Source organism: Physella acuta, unplaced genomic scaffold, assembly GCF_028476545.2.
Source record: "Physella acuta isolate Inbredline_101_S28 unplaced genomic scaffold, ASM2847654v3 ptg000365l, whole genome shotgun sequence".
NCBI classification, from domain to species: Eukaryota; Metazoa; Mollusca; class Gastropoda; family Physidae; genus Physella; species Physella acuta.
The window spans coordinates 69345-90661 of record NW_026731884.1 but is presented as its reverse complement, the minus strand read 5'-3'; the positions used below and the strand labels follow the sequence as shown (position 1 = coordinate 90661).

Here is a 21317-nt window from a genome sequence, read left to right as displayed (position 1 = left end):
TATGCTGCTACCATACAATTCTTCACATATGCTGCCACTGTACAATTCTTCACATATGCTGCTACCATACAATTCTTCACATATGCTGCTACCATACAATTATTCACATACGCTGCCACTATACAATTCTTCACATATGCTGCCTCTATACAATTCTTCACATATGCTGCTACCATACAATTCTTCACATATGCTGCTACTATACAATTCTTCACATATGCTGCCACTGTACAATTCTTCACATATGCTGCTACCATACAATTATTCACATATGATGCCACTATACAATTCTTCACATATGCTGCCACTATACAATTATTCACATATGCTGCCACTATACAATTATTCACAAATGCTGCTACCATACTATTATTCACATATGCTGCCACTATACAATTATTCACATATGCTGCTACCATACAATTATTCACATATGCTGCTACGATACAATTCTTCACATACGCTGCCACTTGATATTATTCACATACGCTGCCACTTGATATTATTCTTTTTAAAAGGTTCCCTGTCATCCAACCCGAGTCAAGAAAAAACAGGAGCCCCAAAACACCACGCACACCCCTCCCTGGGGAGTTCAACTTCAAGCTTCCAAATTTTACAAGAGATAAGAAATCTTAAAGAGTTGGAACAACGGCATAGGGTACAGTTGTAGGGTACAGTTGTAGGGTACAGTCACAGGGTAGTTGTAGTTACAGGTGTAGGGTAGTTACAGTGTACAGTTGTAGGGTACAGTTGTAGGGTAAAGTTGTAGGGTACAGTCACAGGGTAGTTGTAGTTACAAGTGTAGGGTAGTTACAGGGTACAGTTGTAGGGTACAGTTGTTAAGTAGTTACAGTAGTGGTTACAGGGTACAGTTGTAGGGTACAGTTACAGGGTACATTATTAGTTTTAAAAAAAACTCAGTCTGAAACAATAGATTGTATTAGACTTTATTAAAACATTTCTTATTTCAATAATTTTTATTGGTACATTTGATAAACAATGAAGTTCATATGAAAGCAGCTTTAGACAATTATGTCATATCAATTTCACAGGGAACTATATCATTTGTATGAGCAAATATGTATTTGTATGAATAAATGTCATTTCAATTGTATAAGTAGATCATATTTAACTGTAAATTGCACCACAAAATAATTAGTAGGCAATGTTCCCTCTAAGCTGTGCAGTTGCGCTGCCACGCACTTGATTTGCACACTAGCTTTTCCCCCGTAGAGGGAACATTGTAAGTAGGCCTCATGTAATTTGTATGAATGAATCATTATAAACTAATATGTATGTAATGTAATTTGTATGCGTAAATAATAATGTAAGTGTATGCATGTAACTGACAAGACCAGCTAAAAGTTGAAAACATTCACAATTGGGGACAAGAAAAGTTTGTACATAAATACCTGGAACATTTTATCAACTTGGATTTGACAGATATATTCTAATTTACAGTTATATTAAAGTAAAATCATATCAATATGGTCATTTATGCTCAGTTTTTACCGCAAGACTCAAGATTTTGTAAATATAATGAGTCATTACAAATATTTCTTACATCCTGAAGCTAAGCATTGGTTGTTTTTTTCTTTAAAGATATCAGATGGTGAATTATGGGACATGAGTGTGAGTTATGGGACATGAGTGTGAGTTATGGGACATGTGAGTTATGGGACATGAGTGTGAGTTATGGGACATGTGTGTGAGTTATGGGACATGAGTGTGAGTTATAGGACATGAGTGTGAGTTATGGGACATGAGTGTGAGTTATGGGACATGTGTGAGTTATGGGACATGAGTGTGAGTTATAGGACATGAGTGTGAGTTATGGGACATGAGTGTGAGTTATGGGACATGTGAGTTATGGGACATGTGAGTTATGGGACATGTGTGAGTTATGGGACATGAGTGTGAGTTATAGGACATGAGTGTGAGTTATGGGACATGAGTGTGAGTTATGGGACATGTGTGAGTTATGGGACATGAGTATGAGTTATGGGACATGTGAGTTATGGGACATGAGTGTGAGTTATGGGACATGTGTGAGTTATGGGACATGAGTATGAGTTATGGGGCATGTGAGTTATGGGACATGAGTGTGAGTTATAGGACATGAGTGTGTGAGTTATGGGACATGAGTGTGAGTTATGGGACATGAATGTGAGTTATGGGACATGAGTGTGAGTTATGGGACATGTGAGTTATGGGACATGTGAGTTATGGGACATGAGTGTGAGTTATGGGACATGACATGTGAGTTATGGGACATGTGAGTTATGGGACGTGAGTTATGGGACATGAGTGTGAGTTATGGGACATGTGTGTGTGTTATGGGACATGTGAGTTATGGGACATGAGTGTGTGTTATGGGACATGAATGTGAGTTATGGGACATGAATGTGAGTTATGGGACATGAGTGTGAGTTATGGGACATGAGTGTGAGTTATGGGACATGTGTGTGAGTTATGGGACATGTGTGTGAGTTATGGGACATGTGTGAGTTATGAGACATGAGTGTGAGTTATGGGACATGTGTGAGTTATGAGACATGAGTGTGAGTTATGAGACATGAGTGTGAGTTATGAGACATGAGTGTGTGTTATGGGACATGTGTGAGTTATGGGACATGTGAGTTATGGGACATGTGAGTTATGGGACGTGAGTTATGGGACATGAGTGTGAGTTATGGGACATGTGTGTGTGTTATGGGACATGTGAGTTATGGGACATGAGTATGTGTTATGGGACATGTGTGTGTGTTATGGGACATGTGAGTTATGGGACATGAGTATGTGTTATGGGACATGTGAGTTATGGGACATGAGTGTGAGTTATGGGACATGAGTGTGAGTTATGGGACATGAGTGTGAGTTATGGGACATGAGTGTGAGTTATGGGACATGAGTGTGAGTTATGGGACATGAGTGAGTTATGGGACATGAGTGTGAGTTATGGGACATGTGTGTGTGTGTGTTATGGGACATGAATGTGAGTTATGGGACATGAATGTGAGTTATGGTACATGAGTGTGAGTTATGGGACATGAGTGTGAGTTATGGGACATGAATGTGAGTTATGGGACATGTGAGTTATGGGACATGGGTGTGAGTTATGGGACATGAGTGTGAGTTATGGGACAAGAAGTAAAAAGACCATGAAGTTATGGTACACAAAAACTCAGTAAATTGTTACAAGACCTAAAGGTTAAATGTAAACATTAGAACTGGATAAATGTACAAAAGTCATGTGACTTTTCGGCTGTACCTAAACATTTGGCTAAACAAAAACATTGGGCTGTACCTAAACATTTGGCTAAACAAAAACATTGGGCTGTACCTAAACATTTGGCCTATACAAAAACATTGGGCTGTACCTAAACATTTGGCCTATACAAAAACATTGGGCTGTACCTAAACATTTGGCTAAACAAAAACATTGGGCTGTACCTAAACAAAAACATTGGGCTGTACCTAAACATTTGGCCTATACAAAAACATTGGGCTGTACCTAAACATTTGGCCTATACAAAAACATTGGGCTGTACCTAAACATTTGGCTAAACAAAAACATTGGGCTGTACCTAAACATTTGGCTAAACAAAAACATTGGGCTGTACCTAAACAAAAACATTGGGCTGTACCTAAACATTTGGCCTATACAAAAACATTGGGCTGTACCTAAACATTTGGCCTATACAAAAACATTGGGCTGTACCTAAACATTTGGCCTATACAAAAACATTGGGCTGTACCTAAACATTTGGCCTATACAAAAACATTGGGCTGTACCTAAACATTTGGCCTATACAAAAACATTGGGCTGTACCTAAACATTTGGCTAAACAAAAACATTGGGCTGTACCTAAACATTTGGCCTATACAAAAACATTGGGCTGTACCTAAACAAAAACATTGGGCTGTACCTAAACAACATTTGGCTAAACAAAAACATTGGGCTGTACCTAAACAACATTTGGCTAAACAAAAACATTGGGCTGTACCTAAACAAAAACATTGGGCTGTACCTAAACAACATTTGGCTAAACAAAAACATTGGGCTGTACCTAAACAACATTTGGCTAAACAAAAACATTGGGCTGTACCTAAACAACATTTGGCTAAACAAAAACATTGGGCTGTACCTAAACAACATTTGGCTAAACAAAAACATTGGGCTGTACCTAAACAACATTTGGCTAAACAAAAACATTGGGCTGTACCTAAACAACATTTGGCTAAACAAAAACATTGGGCTGTACCTAAACAACATTTGGCTAAACAAAAACATTGGGCTGTACCTAAACATTTGGCCTATACAAAAACATTGGGCTGTACCTAAACAAAAACATTGGGCTGTACCTAAACAACATTTGGCTAAACAAAAACATTGGGCTGTACCTAAACATTTGGCCTATACAAAAACATTGGGCTGTACCTAAACAAAAACATTGGGCTGTACCTAAACAACATTTGGCTAAACAAAAACATTGGGCTGTACCTAAACAACATTTGGCTAAACAAAAACATTGGGCTGTACCTAAACAAAAACATTGGGCTGTACCTAAACAAAAACATTGGGCTGTACCTAAACAAAAACATTGGGCTGTACCTAAACAAAAACATTGGGCTGTACCTAAACAAAAACATTGGGCTGTACCTAAACAACATTTGGCTAAACAAAAACATTGGGCTGTACCTAAACAACATTTGGCTAAACAAAAACATTGGGCTGTACCTAAACAAAAACATTGGGCTGTACCTAAACAAAAACATTGGGCTGTACCTAAACATTTGGCCTATACATTGTAAATAAAATGTCATCTCAACTGACTGAAAGTTTGAGTTAAAAAAAAAAATCTCAGTCATTTGTTGTGCCTTAGTATTTTGTGATAAGCTCAGCGGACACCATTAGGCTTCTTATCAGTGGCAGAGCCAAGATTTTGTGATAAGCTCAGCGGACACCATTAGGCTTCTTATCAGTGGCAGAGCCAAGATTTTGTCATTAGGGTGGGGGAGGGGGTTGGTTTCAACTTTTGTTTTAAGTCTAGATTCATAGAACCTATGTAATGAGTGGTTATACAAGTTTATATACTTATATATAAATATATATATAGATTTGTATTTAATGGTTTCAAGGCATAAATTGTGGTTTTGCTTAATGTTCAAGTGATAAACAAACAAACAAACAAACAAACAAACAAACAAACAAACAAACAAACAAAAGTTGTCCATGGCTGTAATTGATGGGAGGCAGCTTTCATTTTGGTCACCACTGATTCTTCTACTTTGTGTAATAGTAGTACTACCACTTGCTGGTCAGCTATTGGCCATATGCTGGTCAGCTGTTGGCCCCCTGTTGGTCAGCTGTTGGCACATGCTGGTCAGCTGTTGGCCACCTGTTGGTCAGCTGTTGGCCACTTGCTGGTCAGCTGTTGGCCACCTGCTAGTCAGCTGTTGGCCACATGCTGGTCAGCTGTTGGCCACCTGTTGGTCAGCTGTTGGCCACCTGTTGGTCAGCTGTTGGTCAGCTGTTTGTCACCTGTTGGTCAGCTGCTATCATCCCCCTCACTGAGTGGAGCTAAATGATCCTGCAGGACACAGACAGCCTATATTACTGGGACATCTAGACATACCATGTTTTTTACAAGTACGTCAAATTTTTAGAGTACATCAAGTTTAGAGAGAACATCAAGTTTAGAGAGAACATCAAGTTTAGAGAGAACATCAAGTTTAGAGAGAACATCAAGTTTAGAGAGTACATCAAGTTTAGAGAGTACATCAAGTTTGGAGAGTACATCAAGTTTAGAGAGTACATCAAGTTTGGAGAGTACATCAAGTTTAGAGAGTACATCAAGTTTAGAGAGTACATCAAGTTTAGAGAGTACATCAAGTTTGGAGAGTACATCAAGTTTAGAGAGTACATCAAGTTTAGAGAGTACATCAAGTTTAGAGAGTACATCAAGTTTAGAGAGTAATAAACTAGAGATCTAGTGAGTAAATAAAAAGCAGGTGAGGACAGACCTGAATGCTGGACAAGTTTGTGTGACAACCTTTCTTCTGTCTGATCAACTCGCCCCACAGCAAGCCAACTTGGCATGACGGACACTTGCCCTCCACTGGCAGAAGTCTGGCCGGGTCATCCAGGAAGTGTCCGGCCAGACAGGTCAGGTGGGCAACCATCTTACAGCACGGCTTCAGACAGCTCAAAACATTTTCTGCCTGCTGGAAAAATTCAGACAGCTCAAAACATTTTCTGCCTGCTGGAAAAATTCAGACAGCTCAAAACATTTTCTGCCTGCTGGAAAAATTCAGACAGCTCAAAACATTTTCTGCCTGCTGGAAAAATTCAGACAGCTCAAAACATTTTCTGCCTGCTGGAAAAATTCAGACAGCTCAAAACATTTTCTGCCTGCTGGAAAAATTCAGACAGCTCAAAACATTTTCTGCCTGCTGGAAAAATTCAGACAGCTCAAAACATTTTCTGCCTGCTGGAAAAATTCAGACAGCTCAAAACATTTTCTGCCTGCTGGAAAAATTCAGACAGCTCAAAACATTTTCTGCATGCTGGAAAAATTCATCTAATAAAAAATCTTTCTTACTCTAGGAAATAAACTTAGACACATCATAAAATCTTTCTTACTCTAAGAAATAAACTTAGACACATCATAAAATCTTTCTTACTCTAGGAAATAAACTTAGACAAATCATAAAATCTTTCTTACTCTAAGAAATAAACTTAGACACATCATAAAATCTTTCTTACTCTAAGAAATAAACTTAGACACATCATAAAATCTTTCTTACTCTAAGAAATAAACTTAGACACATCATAAAATCTTTCTTACTCTAAGAAATAAACTTAGACACATCATAAAATCTTTCTTATTCTAGGCAATAAACTTAGACACATCATAAAATCTTTCTTACTCTAGGAAATAAACTTAGACACATCATAAAATCTTTCTTACTCTAAGAAATGAACTTAGACACATCATAAAATCTTTCTTACTCTAAGAAATAAACTTAGACACATCATAAAATCTTTCTTACTCTAAGAAATAAACTTAGACACATCATAAAGTCTTTCTTACTCTAAGAAATAAACTTAGACACATCATAAAATCTTTCTTACTCTAAGAAATAAACTTAGACACATCATAAAATCTTTCTTACTCTAAGAAATAAACTTAGACACATCATAAAATCTTTCTTACTCTAAGAAATAAACTTAGACACATCATAAAATCTTTCTTACTCTAAGAAATAAACTTAGACACATCATAAAATCTTTCTTACTCTAAGAAATAAACTTAGACACATCATAAAATCTTTCTTACTCTAAGAAATACACTTAGACACATAAAATCTTTCTTATTCTAGGAAATAAACTTAGACACATCATAAAATCTTTCTTACTCTAGGAAATAAACTTAGACACATCATAAAATCTTTCTTACTCTAAGAAATAAACTTAGACACATCATAAAATCTTTCTTAGTCTAGGAAATAAACTTAGACACACCAAAAAGTCTTTCTTAGTCTAGGAAATAAACTTAGACACATAAAATCTTTCTTACTCTAGGAAATAAACTTAGACACATCATAAAATCTTTCTTACTCTAAGAAATAAACTTAGACACATCATAAAATCTTTCTTACTCTAAGAAACAAACTTAGACACATCATAAAATCTTTCTTACTCTAAGAAATAAACTTAGACACATCATAAAATCTTTCTTACTCTAGGGACTTAGACACATCATAAAATCTTTCTTACTCTAAGAAACAAACTTAGACACATCATAAAATCTTTCTTACTCTAGGGACTTAGACACATCATAAAATCTTTCTTACTCTAAGAAACAAACTTAGACACATCATAAAATCTTTCTTACTCTAGGAAACAAACTTAGACACAACATAAACTCTTTCTTACTCTAGGAAATAAACTTAGACACATCATAAAATCTTTCCTAAGCTAGGAAATAAACTTAGACACATCATAAAATCTTTCTTACTCTAAGAAATAAACTTAGACACATCATAAAATCTTTCTTACTCTAAGAAATAAACCTAGACACATCATAAAATCTTTCTTACTCTAAGAAATAAACTTAGACACATCATAAAATCTTTCTTACTCTAGGAAATAAACTTAGACACATCATAAAATCTTTCTTACTCTAAGAAATAAACTTAGACACATCATAAAATCTTTCTTACTCTAAGAAATAAACTTAGACACATCATAAAATCTTTCTTACTCTAAGAAATAAACTTAGACACATCATAAAATCTTTCTTAGTCTAGGAAACAAACTTAGACACATCATAAAATCTTTCTTACTCTAAGAAATAAACTTAGACACATAAAATCTTTCTTACTCTAGGAAATAAACTTAGACACATCATAAAATCTTTCTTACTCTAAGAAATAAACTTAGACACATCATAAAATCTTTCTTACTCTAAGAAATAAACTTAGACACATCATAAAATCTTTCTTAGTCTAGGAAACAAACTTAGACACATCATAAAATCTTTCTTAGTCTAGGAAACAAACTTAGACACATCATAAAATCTTTCTTACTCTAGGAAACTGATGTAAACATTTCCTGGTGGCAACAAATTGATTTGATTCTAAACATTTTCTGAGATGGTCTGATGGAATGTCCTTAATGAAGAGGATCAAAGGTGGCTACATCTCTACAAGAGATCTGTCTGCTGGGACCATACCATGGGGAGGGGGGGGGGCATAGTGCACAAAATAAGAGATGGCACATGATCTGAGAGAATTTGTCCCCACCTGAATGTCCCTGAGAGAATTTGTCCCCATCTGAATGTCCCTGAATTTGTCCCCACCTGGATGTCCTGAAAGAATTTGTCCCCACCTGAATGTCCCTGAATTTGTCCCCACCTGAATGTCCCTGAGAGAATTTGTCCCCACCTGATTGTCCCTGAATTTGTCCCCACCTGGATGTCCTGAAAGAATTTGTCCCCACCTGAATGTCCCTGAATTTGTCCCCACCTGAATGTCCCTGAGAGAATTTGTCCCCACCTGATTGTCCCTGAATTTGTCCCCACCTGAATGTCCCTGAGAGAATTTGTCCCCACCTGAATGTCCCTGAGAGAATTTGTCCCCACCTGAATGTCCCTGAGAGAATTTGTCCCCACCTGAATGTCCCTGAGAGAATTTGTCCCCACCTGATTGTCCCTGAGAGAATTTGTCCCCACCTGAATGTCCCTGAGAGAATTTGTCCCCACCTGAATGTCCCTGAATTTGTCCCCACCTGAATTTGTCCCCACCTGATTGTCCCTGAATTTGTCCCCACCTGAATGTCCCTGAGAGAATTTGTCCCCACCTGAATGTCCCTGAATTTGTCCCCACCTGAATGTCCCTGAGAGAATTTGTCCCCACCTGAATGTCCCTGAGAGAATTTGTCCCCACCTGAATGTCCCTGAGAGAATTTGTCCCCACCTGAATGTCCCTGAGAGAATTTGTCCCCACCTGAATGTCCCTGAATTTGTCCCCACCAGAATGTCCCTGAATTTGTCCCCACCTGAATGTCCCTGAATTTGTCCCCACCTGAATGTCCCTGAATTTGTCCCCACTTGAATGTCCCTGAGAGAATTTGTCCCCACCTAAATGTCCCTGAGAGAATTTGTCCCCACCTGAATGTCCCTGAGAGAATTTGTCCCCACCTGAATGTCCCTGAGAGAATTTGTCCCCACCTGATTGTCCCTGAGAGATTTGTCCCCACCTGAATGTCCCTGAGAGAATTTGTCCCCACCTGAATGTCCCTGAGAGAATTTGTCCCCACCTGAATGTCCCTGAGAGAATTTGTCCCCACCTGAATGTCCCTGAGAGAATTTGTCCCCACCTGAATGTCCCTGAGAGAATTTGTCCCCACCTGAATGTCCCTGAGAGAATTTGTCCCCACCTGAATGTCCCTGAGAGAATTTGTCCCCACCTGAATGTCCCTGAGAGAATTTGTCCCCACCTGAATGTCCCTGAGAGAATTTGTCCCCACCTGAATGTCCCTGAGAGAATTTGTCCCCACCTGAATGTCCCTGAGAGAATTTGTCCCCACCTGAATGTCCCTGAGAGAATTTGTCCCCACCTGAATGTCCCTGAGAGAATTTGTCCCCACCTGAATGTCCCTGAGAGAATTTGTCCCCACCTGAATGTCCCTGAGAGAATTTGTCCCCACTTGAATGTCCCTGAGAGAATTTGTCCCCACCTGAATGTCCCTGAGAGAATTTGTCCCCACCTGAATGTCCCTGAATTTGTCCCCACCTGAATGTCCATGAGAGAATTTGTCCCCATCTGAATGTCCCTGAATTTGTCCCCACCTGAATGTCCCTGAGAGAATTTGTCCCCCCCTGAATGTCCCTGAGAGAATTTGTCCCCACCTGAATGTCCCTGAGAGAATTTGTCCCCACCTGAATGTCCCTGAATTTGTCCCCACCAGAATGTCCCTGAATTTGTCCCCACCTGAATGTCCCTGAATTTGTCCCCACCTAAATGTCCCTGAGAGAATTTGTCCCCACCTGAATGTCCCTGAGAGAATTTGTCCCCACCTGAATGTCCCTGAGAGAATTTGTCCCCACCTGATTGTCCCTGAGAGAATTTGTCCCCACCTGAATGTCCCTGAGAGAATTTGTCCCCACCTGAATGTCCCTGAGAGAATTTGTCCCCACCTGAATGTCCCTGAGAGAATTTGTCCCCACCTGAATGTCCCTGAGAGAATTTGTCCCCACCTGAATGTCCCTGAGAGAATTTGTCCCCACCTGAATGTCCCTGAGAGAATTTGTCCCCACCTGAATGTCCCTGAGAGAATTTGTCCCCACCTGAATGTCCCTGAGAGAATTTGTCCCCACCTGAATGTCCCTGAGAGAATTTGTCCCCACCTGAATGTCCCTGAGAGAATTTGTCCCCACCTGAATGTCCCTGAGAGAATTTGTCCCCACCTGAATGTCCCTGAGAGAATTTGTCCCCACCTGATTGTCCCTGAGAGAATTTGTCCCCACCTGAATGTCCCTGAGAGAATTTGTCCCCACCTGAATGTCCCTGAATTTGTCCCCACCTGAATGTCCCTGAGAGAATTTGTCCCCACCTGAATGTCCCTGAGAGAATTTGTCCCCACCTGAATGTCCCTGAGAGAATTTGTCCCCACCTGAATGTCCCTGAGAGAATTTGTCCCCACCTGAATGTCCCTGAATTTGTCCCCACCTGAATGTCCCTGAGAGAATTTGTCCCCATCTGAATGTCCCTGAGAGAATTTGTCCCCATCTGAATGTTCCTGAGAGAATTTGTCCCCACCTGATTGTCCCTGAGAGAATTTGTCCCCACCTGAATGTCCCTGAGAGAATTTGTCCCCACCTGAATGTCCCTGAATTTGTCCCCACCTGAATGTCCCTGAGAGAATTTGTCCCCACCTGAATGTCCCTGAGAGAATTTGTCCCCACCTGAATGTCCCTGAGAGAATTTGTCCCCACCTAAATGTCCCTGAGAGAATTTGTCCCCACCTAAATGTCCCTGAGAGAATTTGTCCCCACCTAAATGTCCCTGAGAGAATTTGTCCCCATCTGAATGTCCCTGAGAGAATTTGTCCCCACCTGAATGTCCCTGAGAGAATTTGTCCCCATCTGAATGTCCCTGAGAGAATTTGTCCCCACCTGAATGTCCCTGAGAGAATTTGTCCCCACCTGAATGTCCCTGAATTTGTCCCCACCTGAATGTCCCTGAGAGAATTTGTCCCCACCTGAATGTCCCTTAATTTGTCCCCACCTGAATGTCCCTGAGAGAATTTGTCCCCACCTGAATGTCCCTGAGAGAATGTGTCCCCACCTGAATGTCCCTGAATTTGTCCCCACCTAAATGTCCCTGAGAGAATTTGTCCCCACCTGAATGTCCCTGAATTTGTCCCCACCTGAATGTCCCTGAGAGAATTTGTCCCCCCCTGGATGTCCTGAGAGAATTTGTCCCCACCTGAATGTCCCTGAGAGAATTTGTCCCCATCTGAATGTCCCTGAATTTGTCCCCACCTGAATGTCCCTGAGAGAATTTGTCCCCACCTGAATGTCCCTGAGAGAATTTGTCCCCACCTGAATGTCCCTGAGAGAATTTGTCCCCACCTGAATGTCCCTGAATTTGTCCCCACCTGAATGTCCCTGAATTTGTCCCCACCTGATTGTCCCTGAGAGAATTTGTCCCCACCTGAATGTCCCTGAGAGAATGTGTCCCCACCTGAATGTCCCTGAGAGAATTTGTCCCCCCTGGATGTCCTGAGAGAATTTGTCCCCACCTGAATGTCCCTGAGAGAATTTGTCCCCACCTGAATGTCCCTGAATTTGTCCCCACCTGAATGTCCCTGAGAGAATTTGTCCCCACCTGATTGTCCCTGAGAGAATTTGTCCCCACCTGAATGTCCCTGAATTTGTCCCCACCTGATTGTCCCTGAGAGAATTTGTCCCCACCTGAATGTCCCTGAATTTGTCCCCACCTGAATGTCCCTGAGAGAATTTGTCCCCACCTGAATGTCCCTGAATTTGTCCCCACCTGAATGTCCCTGAGAGAATTTGTCCCCACCTGAATGTCCCTGAGAGAATTTGTCCCCACCTGAATGTCCCTGAGAGAATTTGTCCCCACCTGAATGTCCCTGAGAGAATTTGTCCCCACCTGAATGTCCCTGAGAGAATTTGTCCCCACCTGATTGTCCCTGAGAGAATTTGTCCCCACCTGAATGTCCCTGAATTTGTCCCCACCTGAATGTCCCTGAGAGAATTTGTCCCCACCTGAATGTCCCTGAGAGAATTTGTCCCCACCTGAATGTCCCTGAGAGAATTTGTCCCCACCTGAATGTCCCTGAATTTGTCCCCACCTGATTGTCCCTGAGAGAATTTGTCCCCACCTGAATGTCCCTGAATTTGTCCCCACCTGAATGTCCCTGAGAGAATTTGTCCCCACCTGAATGTCCCTGAGAGAATTTGTCCCCACCTGAATGTCCCTGAGAGAATTTGTCCCCACCTGAATGTCCCTGAGAGAATTTGTCCCCACCTGAATGTCCCTGAGAGAATTTGTCCCCACCTGAATGTCCCTGAGAGAATTTGTCCCCACCTGAATGTCCCTGAGAGAATGTGTCCCCACCTGGATGTCCTTGTAGCAGATGGCACATGACCTGTTGAGTTCCGCATGGCTGGGCACAGTTGAGGGTTGCAAGGTTTTCTGGCTGGAGATTTTCTTGCTGACCACTGGCCCGTAAACCACTGGCATGTGTAGCGGAGGTTCTAAGCCTGGGTGGACAAGGTACATTGTCAGGTAGATCAAATCAGGGGTGGGCTGATGGGGGATGGGTGGGCTGATGGGTGGGCTGATGGGGGATGGGTGGGCTGATGGGGGAGGGGTGGGCTGATGGGGGAGGGGTGGGCTCATAGGGGAGGGGTGGGCTGATGGGGGAGGGGTGGGCTGATGGGGGAGGGGTGGGCTGATGGGGGACATAGTGTTAGATGGACCAGCAACAAAACCTACATCACATAGATAGACCAACAACAAAACCTACATCACATAGATAGACCAACAACAAAACCTACATCACATAGATGGACCAGCAACAAAACCTACATCACATAGATGGACCAACAACAAAACCTACATCACATAGATGGACCAGCAACAAAACCTACATCACATAGATGGACCAGCAACAAAACCTACATGACATAGATGGACCAGCAACAAAACCTACATCACATAGATGGACCAACAACAAAACCTACATGACATAGATGGACCAGCAACAAAACCTACATCACATAGATGGACTAGCAACAAAACCTACATGACATACCTACAGGAAAGTCTTGCTGATATTCCTGCTTCAACCACCTGACAGTGAGTGCCAGACCATTCCATGGCGCTGTCCGCAACATGTTGCACACCACGCGCCAGCGAAACTGGAACGCCGACTCTTTAGAGCGTTTAGCTGGGACACCCTTCAGTCTTCTGGACTTCTCTGGGTTCTGCCACGCCCACTCAAACTAAAGACACAACATAAGAAACATTTGACTTTTTGATAACACTCATCTCACTAGATCAGTTTGAGATTAATGATCAGGTACTGAGTACATGACTGAATGATCAGGCACTGAGTACATGACTGAATGATCAGGTACTGAGTACATGACTGAATGATCAGGTACTGAGTACATGACTGAATGATCAGGTACTGAGTACATGACTGTGTGAATGATCAGGTACTGAGTACATGACTATGAATGATCAGGCACTGAGTACATGACTGTGTGAATGATCAGGCACTGAGTACATGACTGTGTGAATGATCAGGCACTGAGTACATGACTGTGTGAATGATCAGATACTGAGTACATGACTGTGTGAATGATCAGGTACTGAGTACATGACTGTGTGAATGATCAGGTACTGAGTACATGACTATGAATGTTCAGGCACTGAGTACATGACTGTGTGAATGATCAGGCACTGAGTACATGACTGTGTGAATGATCAGGTACTGAGTACATGACTGTGTGAATGATCAGGTACTGAGTACATGACTGTAAGAATGATCAGGTACTGAGTACATGACTGTGTGAATGAATTAGAGAAAAAAAAGAAAGTCTCAGAAAGTCTAACATACCCTGAGACCTGACACATCATTGGGGAAGCCATGAATGATCAAAACCATTTCCCTGTCAAAAAACACAGCAACATGAGCATTACAAAACTAGCACATGCTACACACCAGGTCCCACTACCCCACCAGATGTGAGGTCCCACTACCCCACCAGATGAAGGTCCCACTACCCCACCAGATGAAGGTCCCACTACCCCACCCGATGAAGGTCCCACTACCCCACCCGATGAAGGTCCCACTACCCCACCACATGAAGGTCCCACTGCTCCAAAAGATGTGAGGTCCCACTACCCCACCAGATGAAGGTCCCACTACCCCATTAGATGTGAGGTCCCACTACCCCACCAGATGAAGGTCCCACTACCCCAACAGATGAAGGTCTCACTACCCCACCTGATGGAAGTTCCCACTACCCCACCAGATGAAGGTCCCACTACCCCACCAGATGAAGATCCCACTACCCCACCAGATGAAGGTCCCACTACCCCAACAGATGAAGATCCCACTACCCCACCAGATGTGAGGTCCCACTACCCCACCCGATGAAGGTCCCACTACCCCACCCGATGAAGGTCCCACTACCCCACCACATGAAGGTCCCACTGCTCCAAAAGATGTGAGGTCCCACTACCCCACCAGATGAAGGTCCCACTACCCCATTAGATGTGAGGTCCCACTACCCCACCAGATGAAGGTCCCATTACCCCAACAGATGAAGGTCTCACTACCCCACCTGATGGAAGTTCCCACTACCCCACCAGATGAAGGTCCCACTACCCCGCCAGATGAAGGTCCCACTACCCCAACAGATGAAGGTCCTACTACCCCACCAGATGTGAGGTCCCACTACCCCAACAGATGAAGATCCCACTACCCCACCAGATGAAGGTCACACTACCCCAACAGATGTGAGGTCCCACTACCCCACCAGATGAAGATCCCACTACCCCACCAGATGAAGGTCCCACTACCCCACCACATGAAGGTCCCACTACCCCAACAGATGAAGGTCCCACTACCCCAGTACTTACCATGGCCCACGGCCACTGGTCCTGTGGGCGCCCCCTGCGTGAGAGCCAGTGTTGTGCTGCTTGATGCGCCTGTTTGGGTTGACTGTGTAACCGATGTAGGTCCTGCCTTTATACTTGGGGTTTAGACAGTACAGGAGGTACACGCCATAGAAATCTTCCACTTCATGGACCATTGTGGCGGTCTTCTCGCTGTGCTTGGTCAACTGTCTAGTGCCGTGTCTGAGAAAGGTCATTTTAATTACAAAACTGTGTTCAAAAAGATGGACCAGTGAGATAGACCTACCTCAAACAGGATTAAGTAGACACAAATCAAAATATTCCTGTTGTGATTTTTTAAAATTTCACACTGTTTGCTCACCTACCCACTGGTTTAGATAATTTAATTAGGTGAACAGAAACAAAGTCACGGGAAATAAAAACACAGAAAAATTTATTGGAAAAAAAAGTCACAGAAAAAATGTCACAAAAATATTCTATGATATATTTGGATTTAATTGTTGAGAATTGTAAAATTTTGGGTGTATATTAATGTGCCTGATAATTTTCTTGGGTGCACATTTCTAAACTTTAAAAGCGTTATGGAAAATAACAATAATAAGTTAAATTACTGTAAGATAATGTACATAGCAACCTCAACTTTAGTTAAATACGCTGTGGAAAATTATTAAACAAGTTAATTAAAAAAGTCTAGTGACATTTGTGCGCAATTTCCTTATGTTATCTAAAAATAGCTCTGACGTATAATGTTGGGGTGCGTTCAAGCTAGAAGAACAATCGGTTTGTAGGTGTTTATGTAATTTTAAAATTTGTGACCGAACGAGAGAATATTTTTGAAAACTTTCTTCGGCAATATTGTTCTAAATTATGACAGGAATCGATTGGTACATGTTTCAAGTCGCTAAGTGGTCTGGTTGCCGAGATATGGGCCAAAAACTGCTTTTTTTCGAGATTTTTTGGCTTTTCTGGGAAATCCATGAAAGAAACCCGGAATTTTTATGGCCTATGTTCATCCTCGTAACTTGCTTAACATAATTGCTTTTGGAACTAGTCATCGATATTGCTTCGTTGAGGAGGAGATACGACTTAAAGCTGCGGACACACATTCATCCATCCATCCATCCATCCATCCAGAAATGACGGGTTAATAAACGCAATTCTCCAGAATGGAAATTGCGCTAAAAATGAATTTTGGCTCATCATTGGGTTTGCATATGATTTTGCTGTAGGCCTTATCTTGGTTGGCTTCTCCTCAGTCGGCTTTGTCCGTCCATATTGTGTGTTGTTTACGTTTTGCGTCAATGACAGCCTTTGTACTTTGTCTGCTTTCTGTTTTGATCCTATGCTTTGTTATGTAATGAGGTGATAAAGATGGTTGAACTATTGTTGCAATGAGTTGAGGGCAGCAAGTCACATTTATGCCAATTTATGCTAATTTAAACTTGGTATTTAACAAACACACTTTATGCTAATTTAAACTTAGTATTTAACAAACACACTTTATGCTAATTTAAACTTAGTATTTAACAAACACAATTTATGCTAATTTAAACTTAGTATTTAACAAACACAATTTATGCTAATTTAAACTTAGTATTTAACAAACACAATTTATGCTAATTTAAACTTAGTATTTAACAAACACAATTTATGCTAATTTAAACTTAGTATTTAACAAACACAATTTATGCTAATTTAAACTTAGTATTTAACAAACACAATTTATGCTAATTTAAACTTAGTATTTAACAAACACAATTTATGCTAATTTAAACTTAGTATTTAACAAACACAATTTATGCTAATTTAAACTTAGTATTTAACAAACACAATTTATGCTTATTTAAACTTAGTATTTAACAAACACAATTTATGCTAATTTAAACTTAGTATTTAACAAACACAATTTATGCTTATTTAAACTTAGTATTTAACAAACACAATTGAAAACAAGCAGGTTTGAAAATTATATTAGATTCTATTAAATATTATATTAAATATTATATGTAGGCCTATAATGGTATTAAAATTAAATCCTACAAACTTTATATGAAAATCTTTTATGCATGTTATAAATATGTATACAACCAACGCATATAATATACAAAACATGTTTACATTACATTTAATCAATCATAAGTTGATTTGCATAATACATATAAGTATTAACAAATTCTATGCAAATACACATTTGTGACTTTTCCCTTGATTTTTTTCAGTGTTTTATCCCTGTGTTTTGTATTCTATTGACTTTTTCTTCTACAATCTTTAATTTAGGTCAAGACTTCAAGATCTTAACTTTTAATTTTGTTTTATTAATCTACCTAATTAATTATAATTAACATTGCAAAAACTGCAGCTATGATTAAAATAGATTTATGGAACTATTTTGGGAATAGAAAAATCTAGCATGTACAGACTGGGTATTTGAACATTTGTTTCCATATCTATAATATCTATAATGTTATCTATCTAGGTCTATATAGGCCTATAGAAACTAGAATAATAATAAGAGGCTGATTCAAGATGCTGATGTCCAATTAGAGACTTAAAAGAATAGGTGGGTTAGGTTGTTAATAGTATTGTAATTTTGACTAGTTTTATGGTTAGAAATTAGGGTTAGGTGTATGGTTAGAGTAGGGTTGGGGTTAGCATTGACATTAGCAAGCCATGTGTGTGCTGTATTTTAGTTAATTACCCCTTTTTAAGAAGATTCTATTATGATGTATTATCACACTGGTATAAAAATCATGTTATGTTGGCTATATATTTATATTAGTGCCTAGGCATATACAGTACAGAGTACACACACATATATAAATATAAAGTAGGCCTATAATGAATGATTGTATGAAGCGCCCCTTAACACGGTAACAAATTCCTGCGTACCCCACTGATCCACAAGACTGCACTTTGTACCAACACAAAACTCCACTCAGAGAAAAATTGTATTAAGGGCTTGCAGAGAGTACTTCATGGTTTGTCTACAAGCAGGTGATGCTGGACTATTTGTATCATCCTCAAATTTATTTAGTAAAATATTTATTATTTAGGCCTATTATTTATTTAAAATTAAAAGATATATCGGACGGATGTCCCTGTAGGCCTATAATTATTGCAAGTATCAATATATATATAACTCTCTTCATGAGGACCATGTGAGACACCACATAAACACACGCCGTTACTCCTCTGCTCTCCAGGCATATAATTTCTGGCCTAGAGTCTAGATCTAGATTGATAGGGCCTATATTTTATTTTTTTTATTTAGCCATTGATTTTGGTTTATTATTTAGTTATCTAGATCTATATAGGGCCTAATATTTGACGCAAATAAAAATATATCACAATTAGTCAATTAGTATAGTTAAGTATAGGGCATATAAATATATAGGCCCTATAGATCTAGGCCAACTTCTTTTTAACATAACAATGAGGCAACTTTTTCGGACATTACTATAATCATAGACTCATAGATCTAATCTAGCCTCGGCAGATTTTTTCAAGTAAATTTTACGCACCTAAAACGATAGATTACCTTATTAATAATAGTAGCCTTAGTACTAGTAGTAGAATAGATTCTAGATCTATTTCATTTCTAGATCTAGAAAATCTAGATCTAAACTACTTTCTAGATCTAGATCTAGAACAGATTACTGGTAAAACTCCATTTTAGCGTATTTTATTCCCCGCTTCACGTTCACCTCCAGTTGAGCGTATTTTATTATAAACACAATCGAAACACACAAAAACGTTAGGAAAACTCTAAGCCTATTTCTTCGTGAATTTTTTGTTTTAGTTTTAGATAATTTACTTTTGTTAAAACTTGAGAAAAATCCAAATTTGGATGTATTGAATGTGCACTATTTAGTTTTTTTTTTTTTTTTTACTCTTGAAAATATGTTCGTGTCAGTTAAGATTTCCATGGCGATGGGTAAAGTACCAAAATCATGGAGGTTAAGTTTATATTGTTTAAAGTATCTCGCACGCCCATTGCTCTAAACTCTAAATAAACATATATGAACTCACAATGACCCCAACATTGAGGCCACCACAATTTCAAATAGCAATTGCCCAAGCTATGGGCTATGACTTATATAGATAAAGTCAATGTGAACTCACGGTGAACCCTCGACCGTGTAGGGATTTTTCTCACGCCGACAATCACCCGCTATTTTATTGGACCTGTAATGTTTATTTATGTTTTTACCTGTTCTAATTACAACACACATTCATAAAAAAATTAGATCTAGATCTAGATCTTTTCTAATCCTAGTTCTAGTGTGTTCGAAATGTTTTTGTGTGTTTCGGTTGTGTTTATAATAATAAAATACGCTCAACCGGAGCTGTACGCAAAGCGGCGAATAAAATACGCTAAAATGGAGATTTACCCAGATTACTAACTAATCTAGATCTAGTATCTAGATCTAGATTCTAGGTTTTAGAAAAATAATAGGCCTAATAATTAATTAGGCCTGGTGTTCACCAATAACTTTTAATTGCTGCAAGCAAATGTTAGTTGACTAGATCTAGATAGATCGCTAGTTTTAGATCCAGAAGATAGAGATGAAACATTCTAGTTATTCTAGTTAGATCTAGTAGTTACTAGATTCTAAATATTACTTCAAATACTGAAATAGATTTCTAAATATCAAATTCACCAGAGTGATTCCGCTTGTTTTTTTTTTCTTTTTAAAAATGACCAATCCAATGCTTAGGGCTTTTAAATAGGTAGGCAGGGCATAGGCCTTAGGTCTATGGTCTTGGATGACATATCAAAAGTTATTGAGAATCTTAAGGGTAAAATACTTAATTCCTACTGTTGTCTTTAAACAACCATTTAGCTTTTTAATAAACTCAGAAGTGTGACTATTATTAGTTAATAAAGTGAAATGACAATAGAGTAAAAAAAAAATTGTCATAGAAAAAGGTTTTGGTTTCTGGTCAAAGGGCGATAATGATAAAAAACTTTAAAAACAATAATTTAAAAATTCAGAGCTTTAAAATGTATTTTTAAAAAAAAAGTTAGATTAAGTAATCTCTCAAATAAAGGTCTGTAAATACCTTTAATTACTAGACTCTCTATCACTGCCGTTTATTTATTACACCAATCACCAAACCTCACTGAAGCTACTAGTTTCATTTATTTTCATTTATCATCTGAGACTGAAAAAACAAAACAAAAAAACAGAGTAAAATAATATTAATCATTATAATTATTTATTGACTATCTCTGTTGGGAACATCAAGTTATGGTTTTAGTGCCGCTGAAAACGCAAGTGTTTTTAGTTTTAACCGACAGATTTAGCCCTACGAATTCTCGGATTACAATTATTTAATGGTTGTGGCCCTTTGACCAGATACAAAAATATATTTAAAATTAGGTTACTTCCCCTAGAACATGTTGATTAAAATTTAAAACAAAACGTTATACATATCTAAATAGCCTTATGAAATACTCATAAATAATAATAGGCCTATTAATAATACCCAACCTCAATAAAAACAATTACATTTCATTTTAAAAAATTTAATAATATTAAAAAAATATTGTTTAGAAAAACAGAAAGGTAGTAAAAGAATGTATACTTGTCAGTTTTATTTTAGTAAACGCATTTTATATAAGT

General features: G+C 39.2%; 2 protein-coding genes across 7 annotated transcripts in view; one reads left to right on the top strand and one right to left on the bottom strand.

Moving 5' to 3' along the window:
- The window catches only part of LOC131941561 (17-beta-hydroxysteroid dehydrogenase type 6), a 28744-nt gene extending 27986 nt beyond the window's left edge, over positions 1-758 (top strand). Inside the window, exon 8 of the mRNA XM_059300855.1 lies at positions 519-758. Within this exon, the coding sequence (XP_059156838.1) occupies positions 519-636 (118 nt within the window). The 3' untranslated portion in view covers positions 637-758. The remainder of the gene's footprint in view (positions 1-518) is intronic.
- Positions 759-5452: 4694 nt separating this feature from the next.
- Positions 5453-20409, bottom strand: LOC131941552 (structure-specific endonuclease subunit slx1). Of its 6 annotated transcripts, XM_059300842.1 has the most exons (8): positions 19229-20169; positions 15694-15912; positions 14666-14717; positions 13856-14045; positions 13156-13301; positions 6028-6228; positions 5546-5594; positions 5453-5512 (listed from the first exon to the last, which is right to left on the bottom strand). In XM_059300842.1, exons 2-7 carry the CDS (start codon positions 15864-15866, stop codon positions 5553-5555), a joined length of 804 nt encoding a protein of 267 aa, XP_059156825.1. In that variant the 5' UTR covers positions 15867-15912; positions 19229-20169; the 3' UTR covers positions 5453-5512; positions 5546-5552. The 6 variants fall into 6 exon arrangements, with proteins under 6 accessions (XP_059156825.1, XP_059156826.1, XP_059156828.1 ...); XM_059300843.1 differs by lacking the exon at positions 19229-20169 and adding an exon at positions 20352-20409 and having other exon boundaries at positions 5510-5594; XM_059300845.1 differs by lacking the exon at positions 19229-20169 and adding an exon at positions 20314-20338 and having other exon boundaries at positions 5510-5594.
- Positions 20410-21317: the final 908 nt, after the last annotated feature.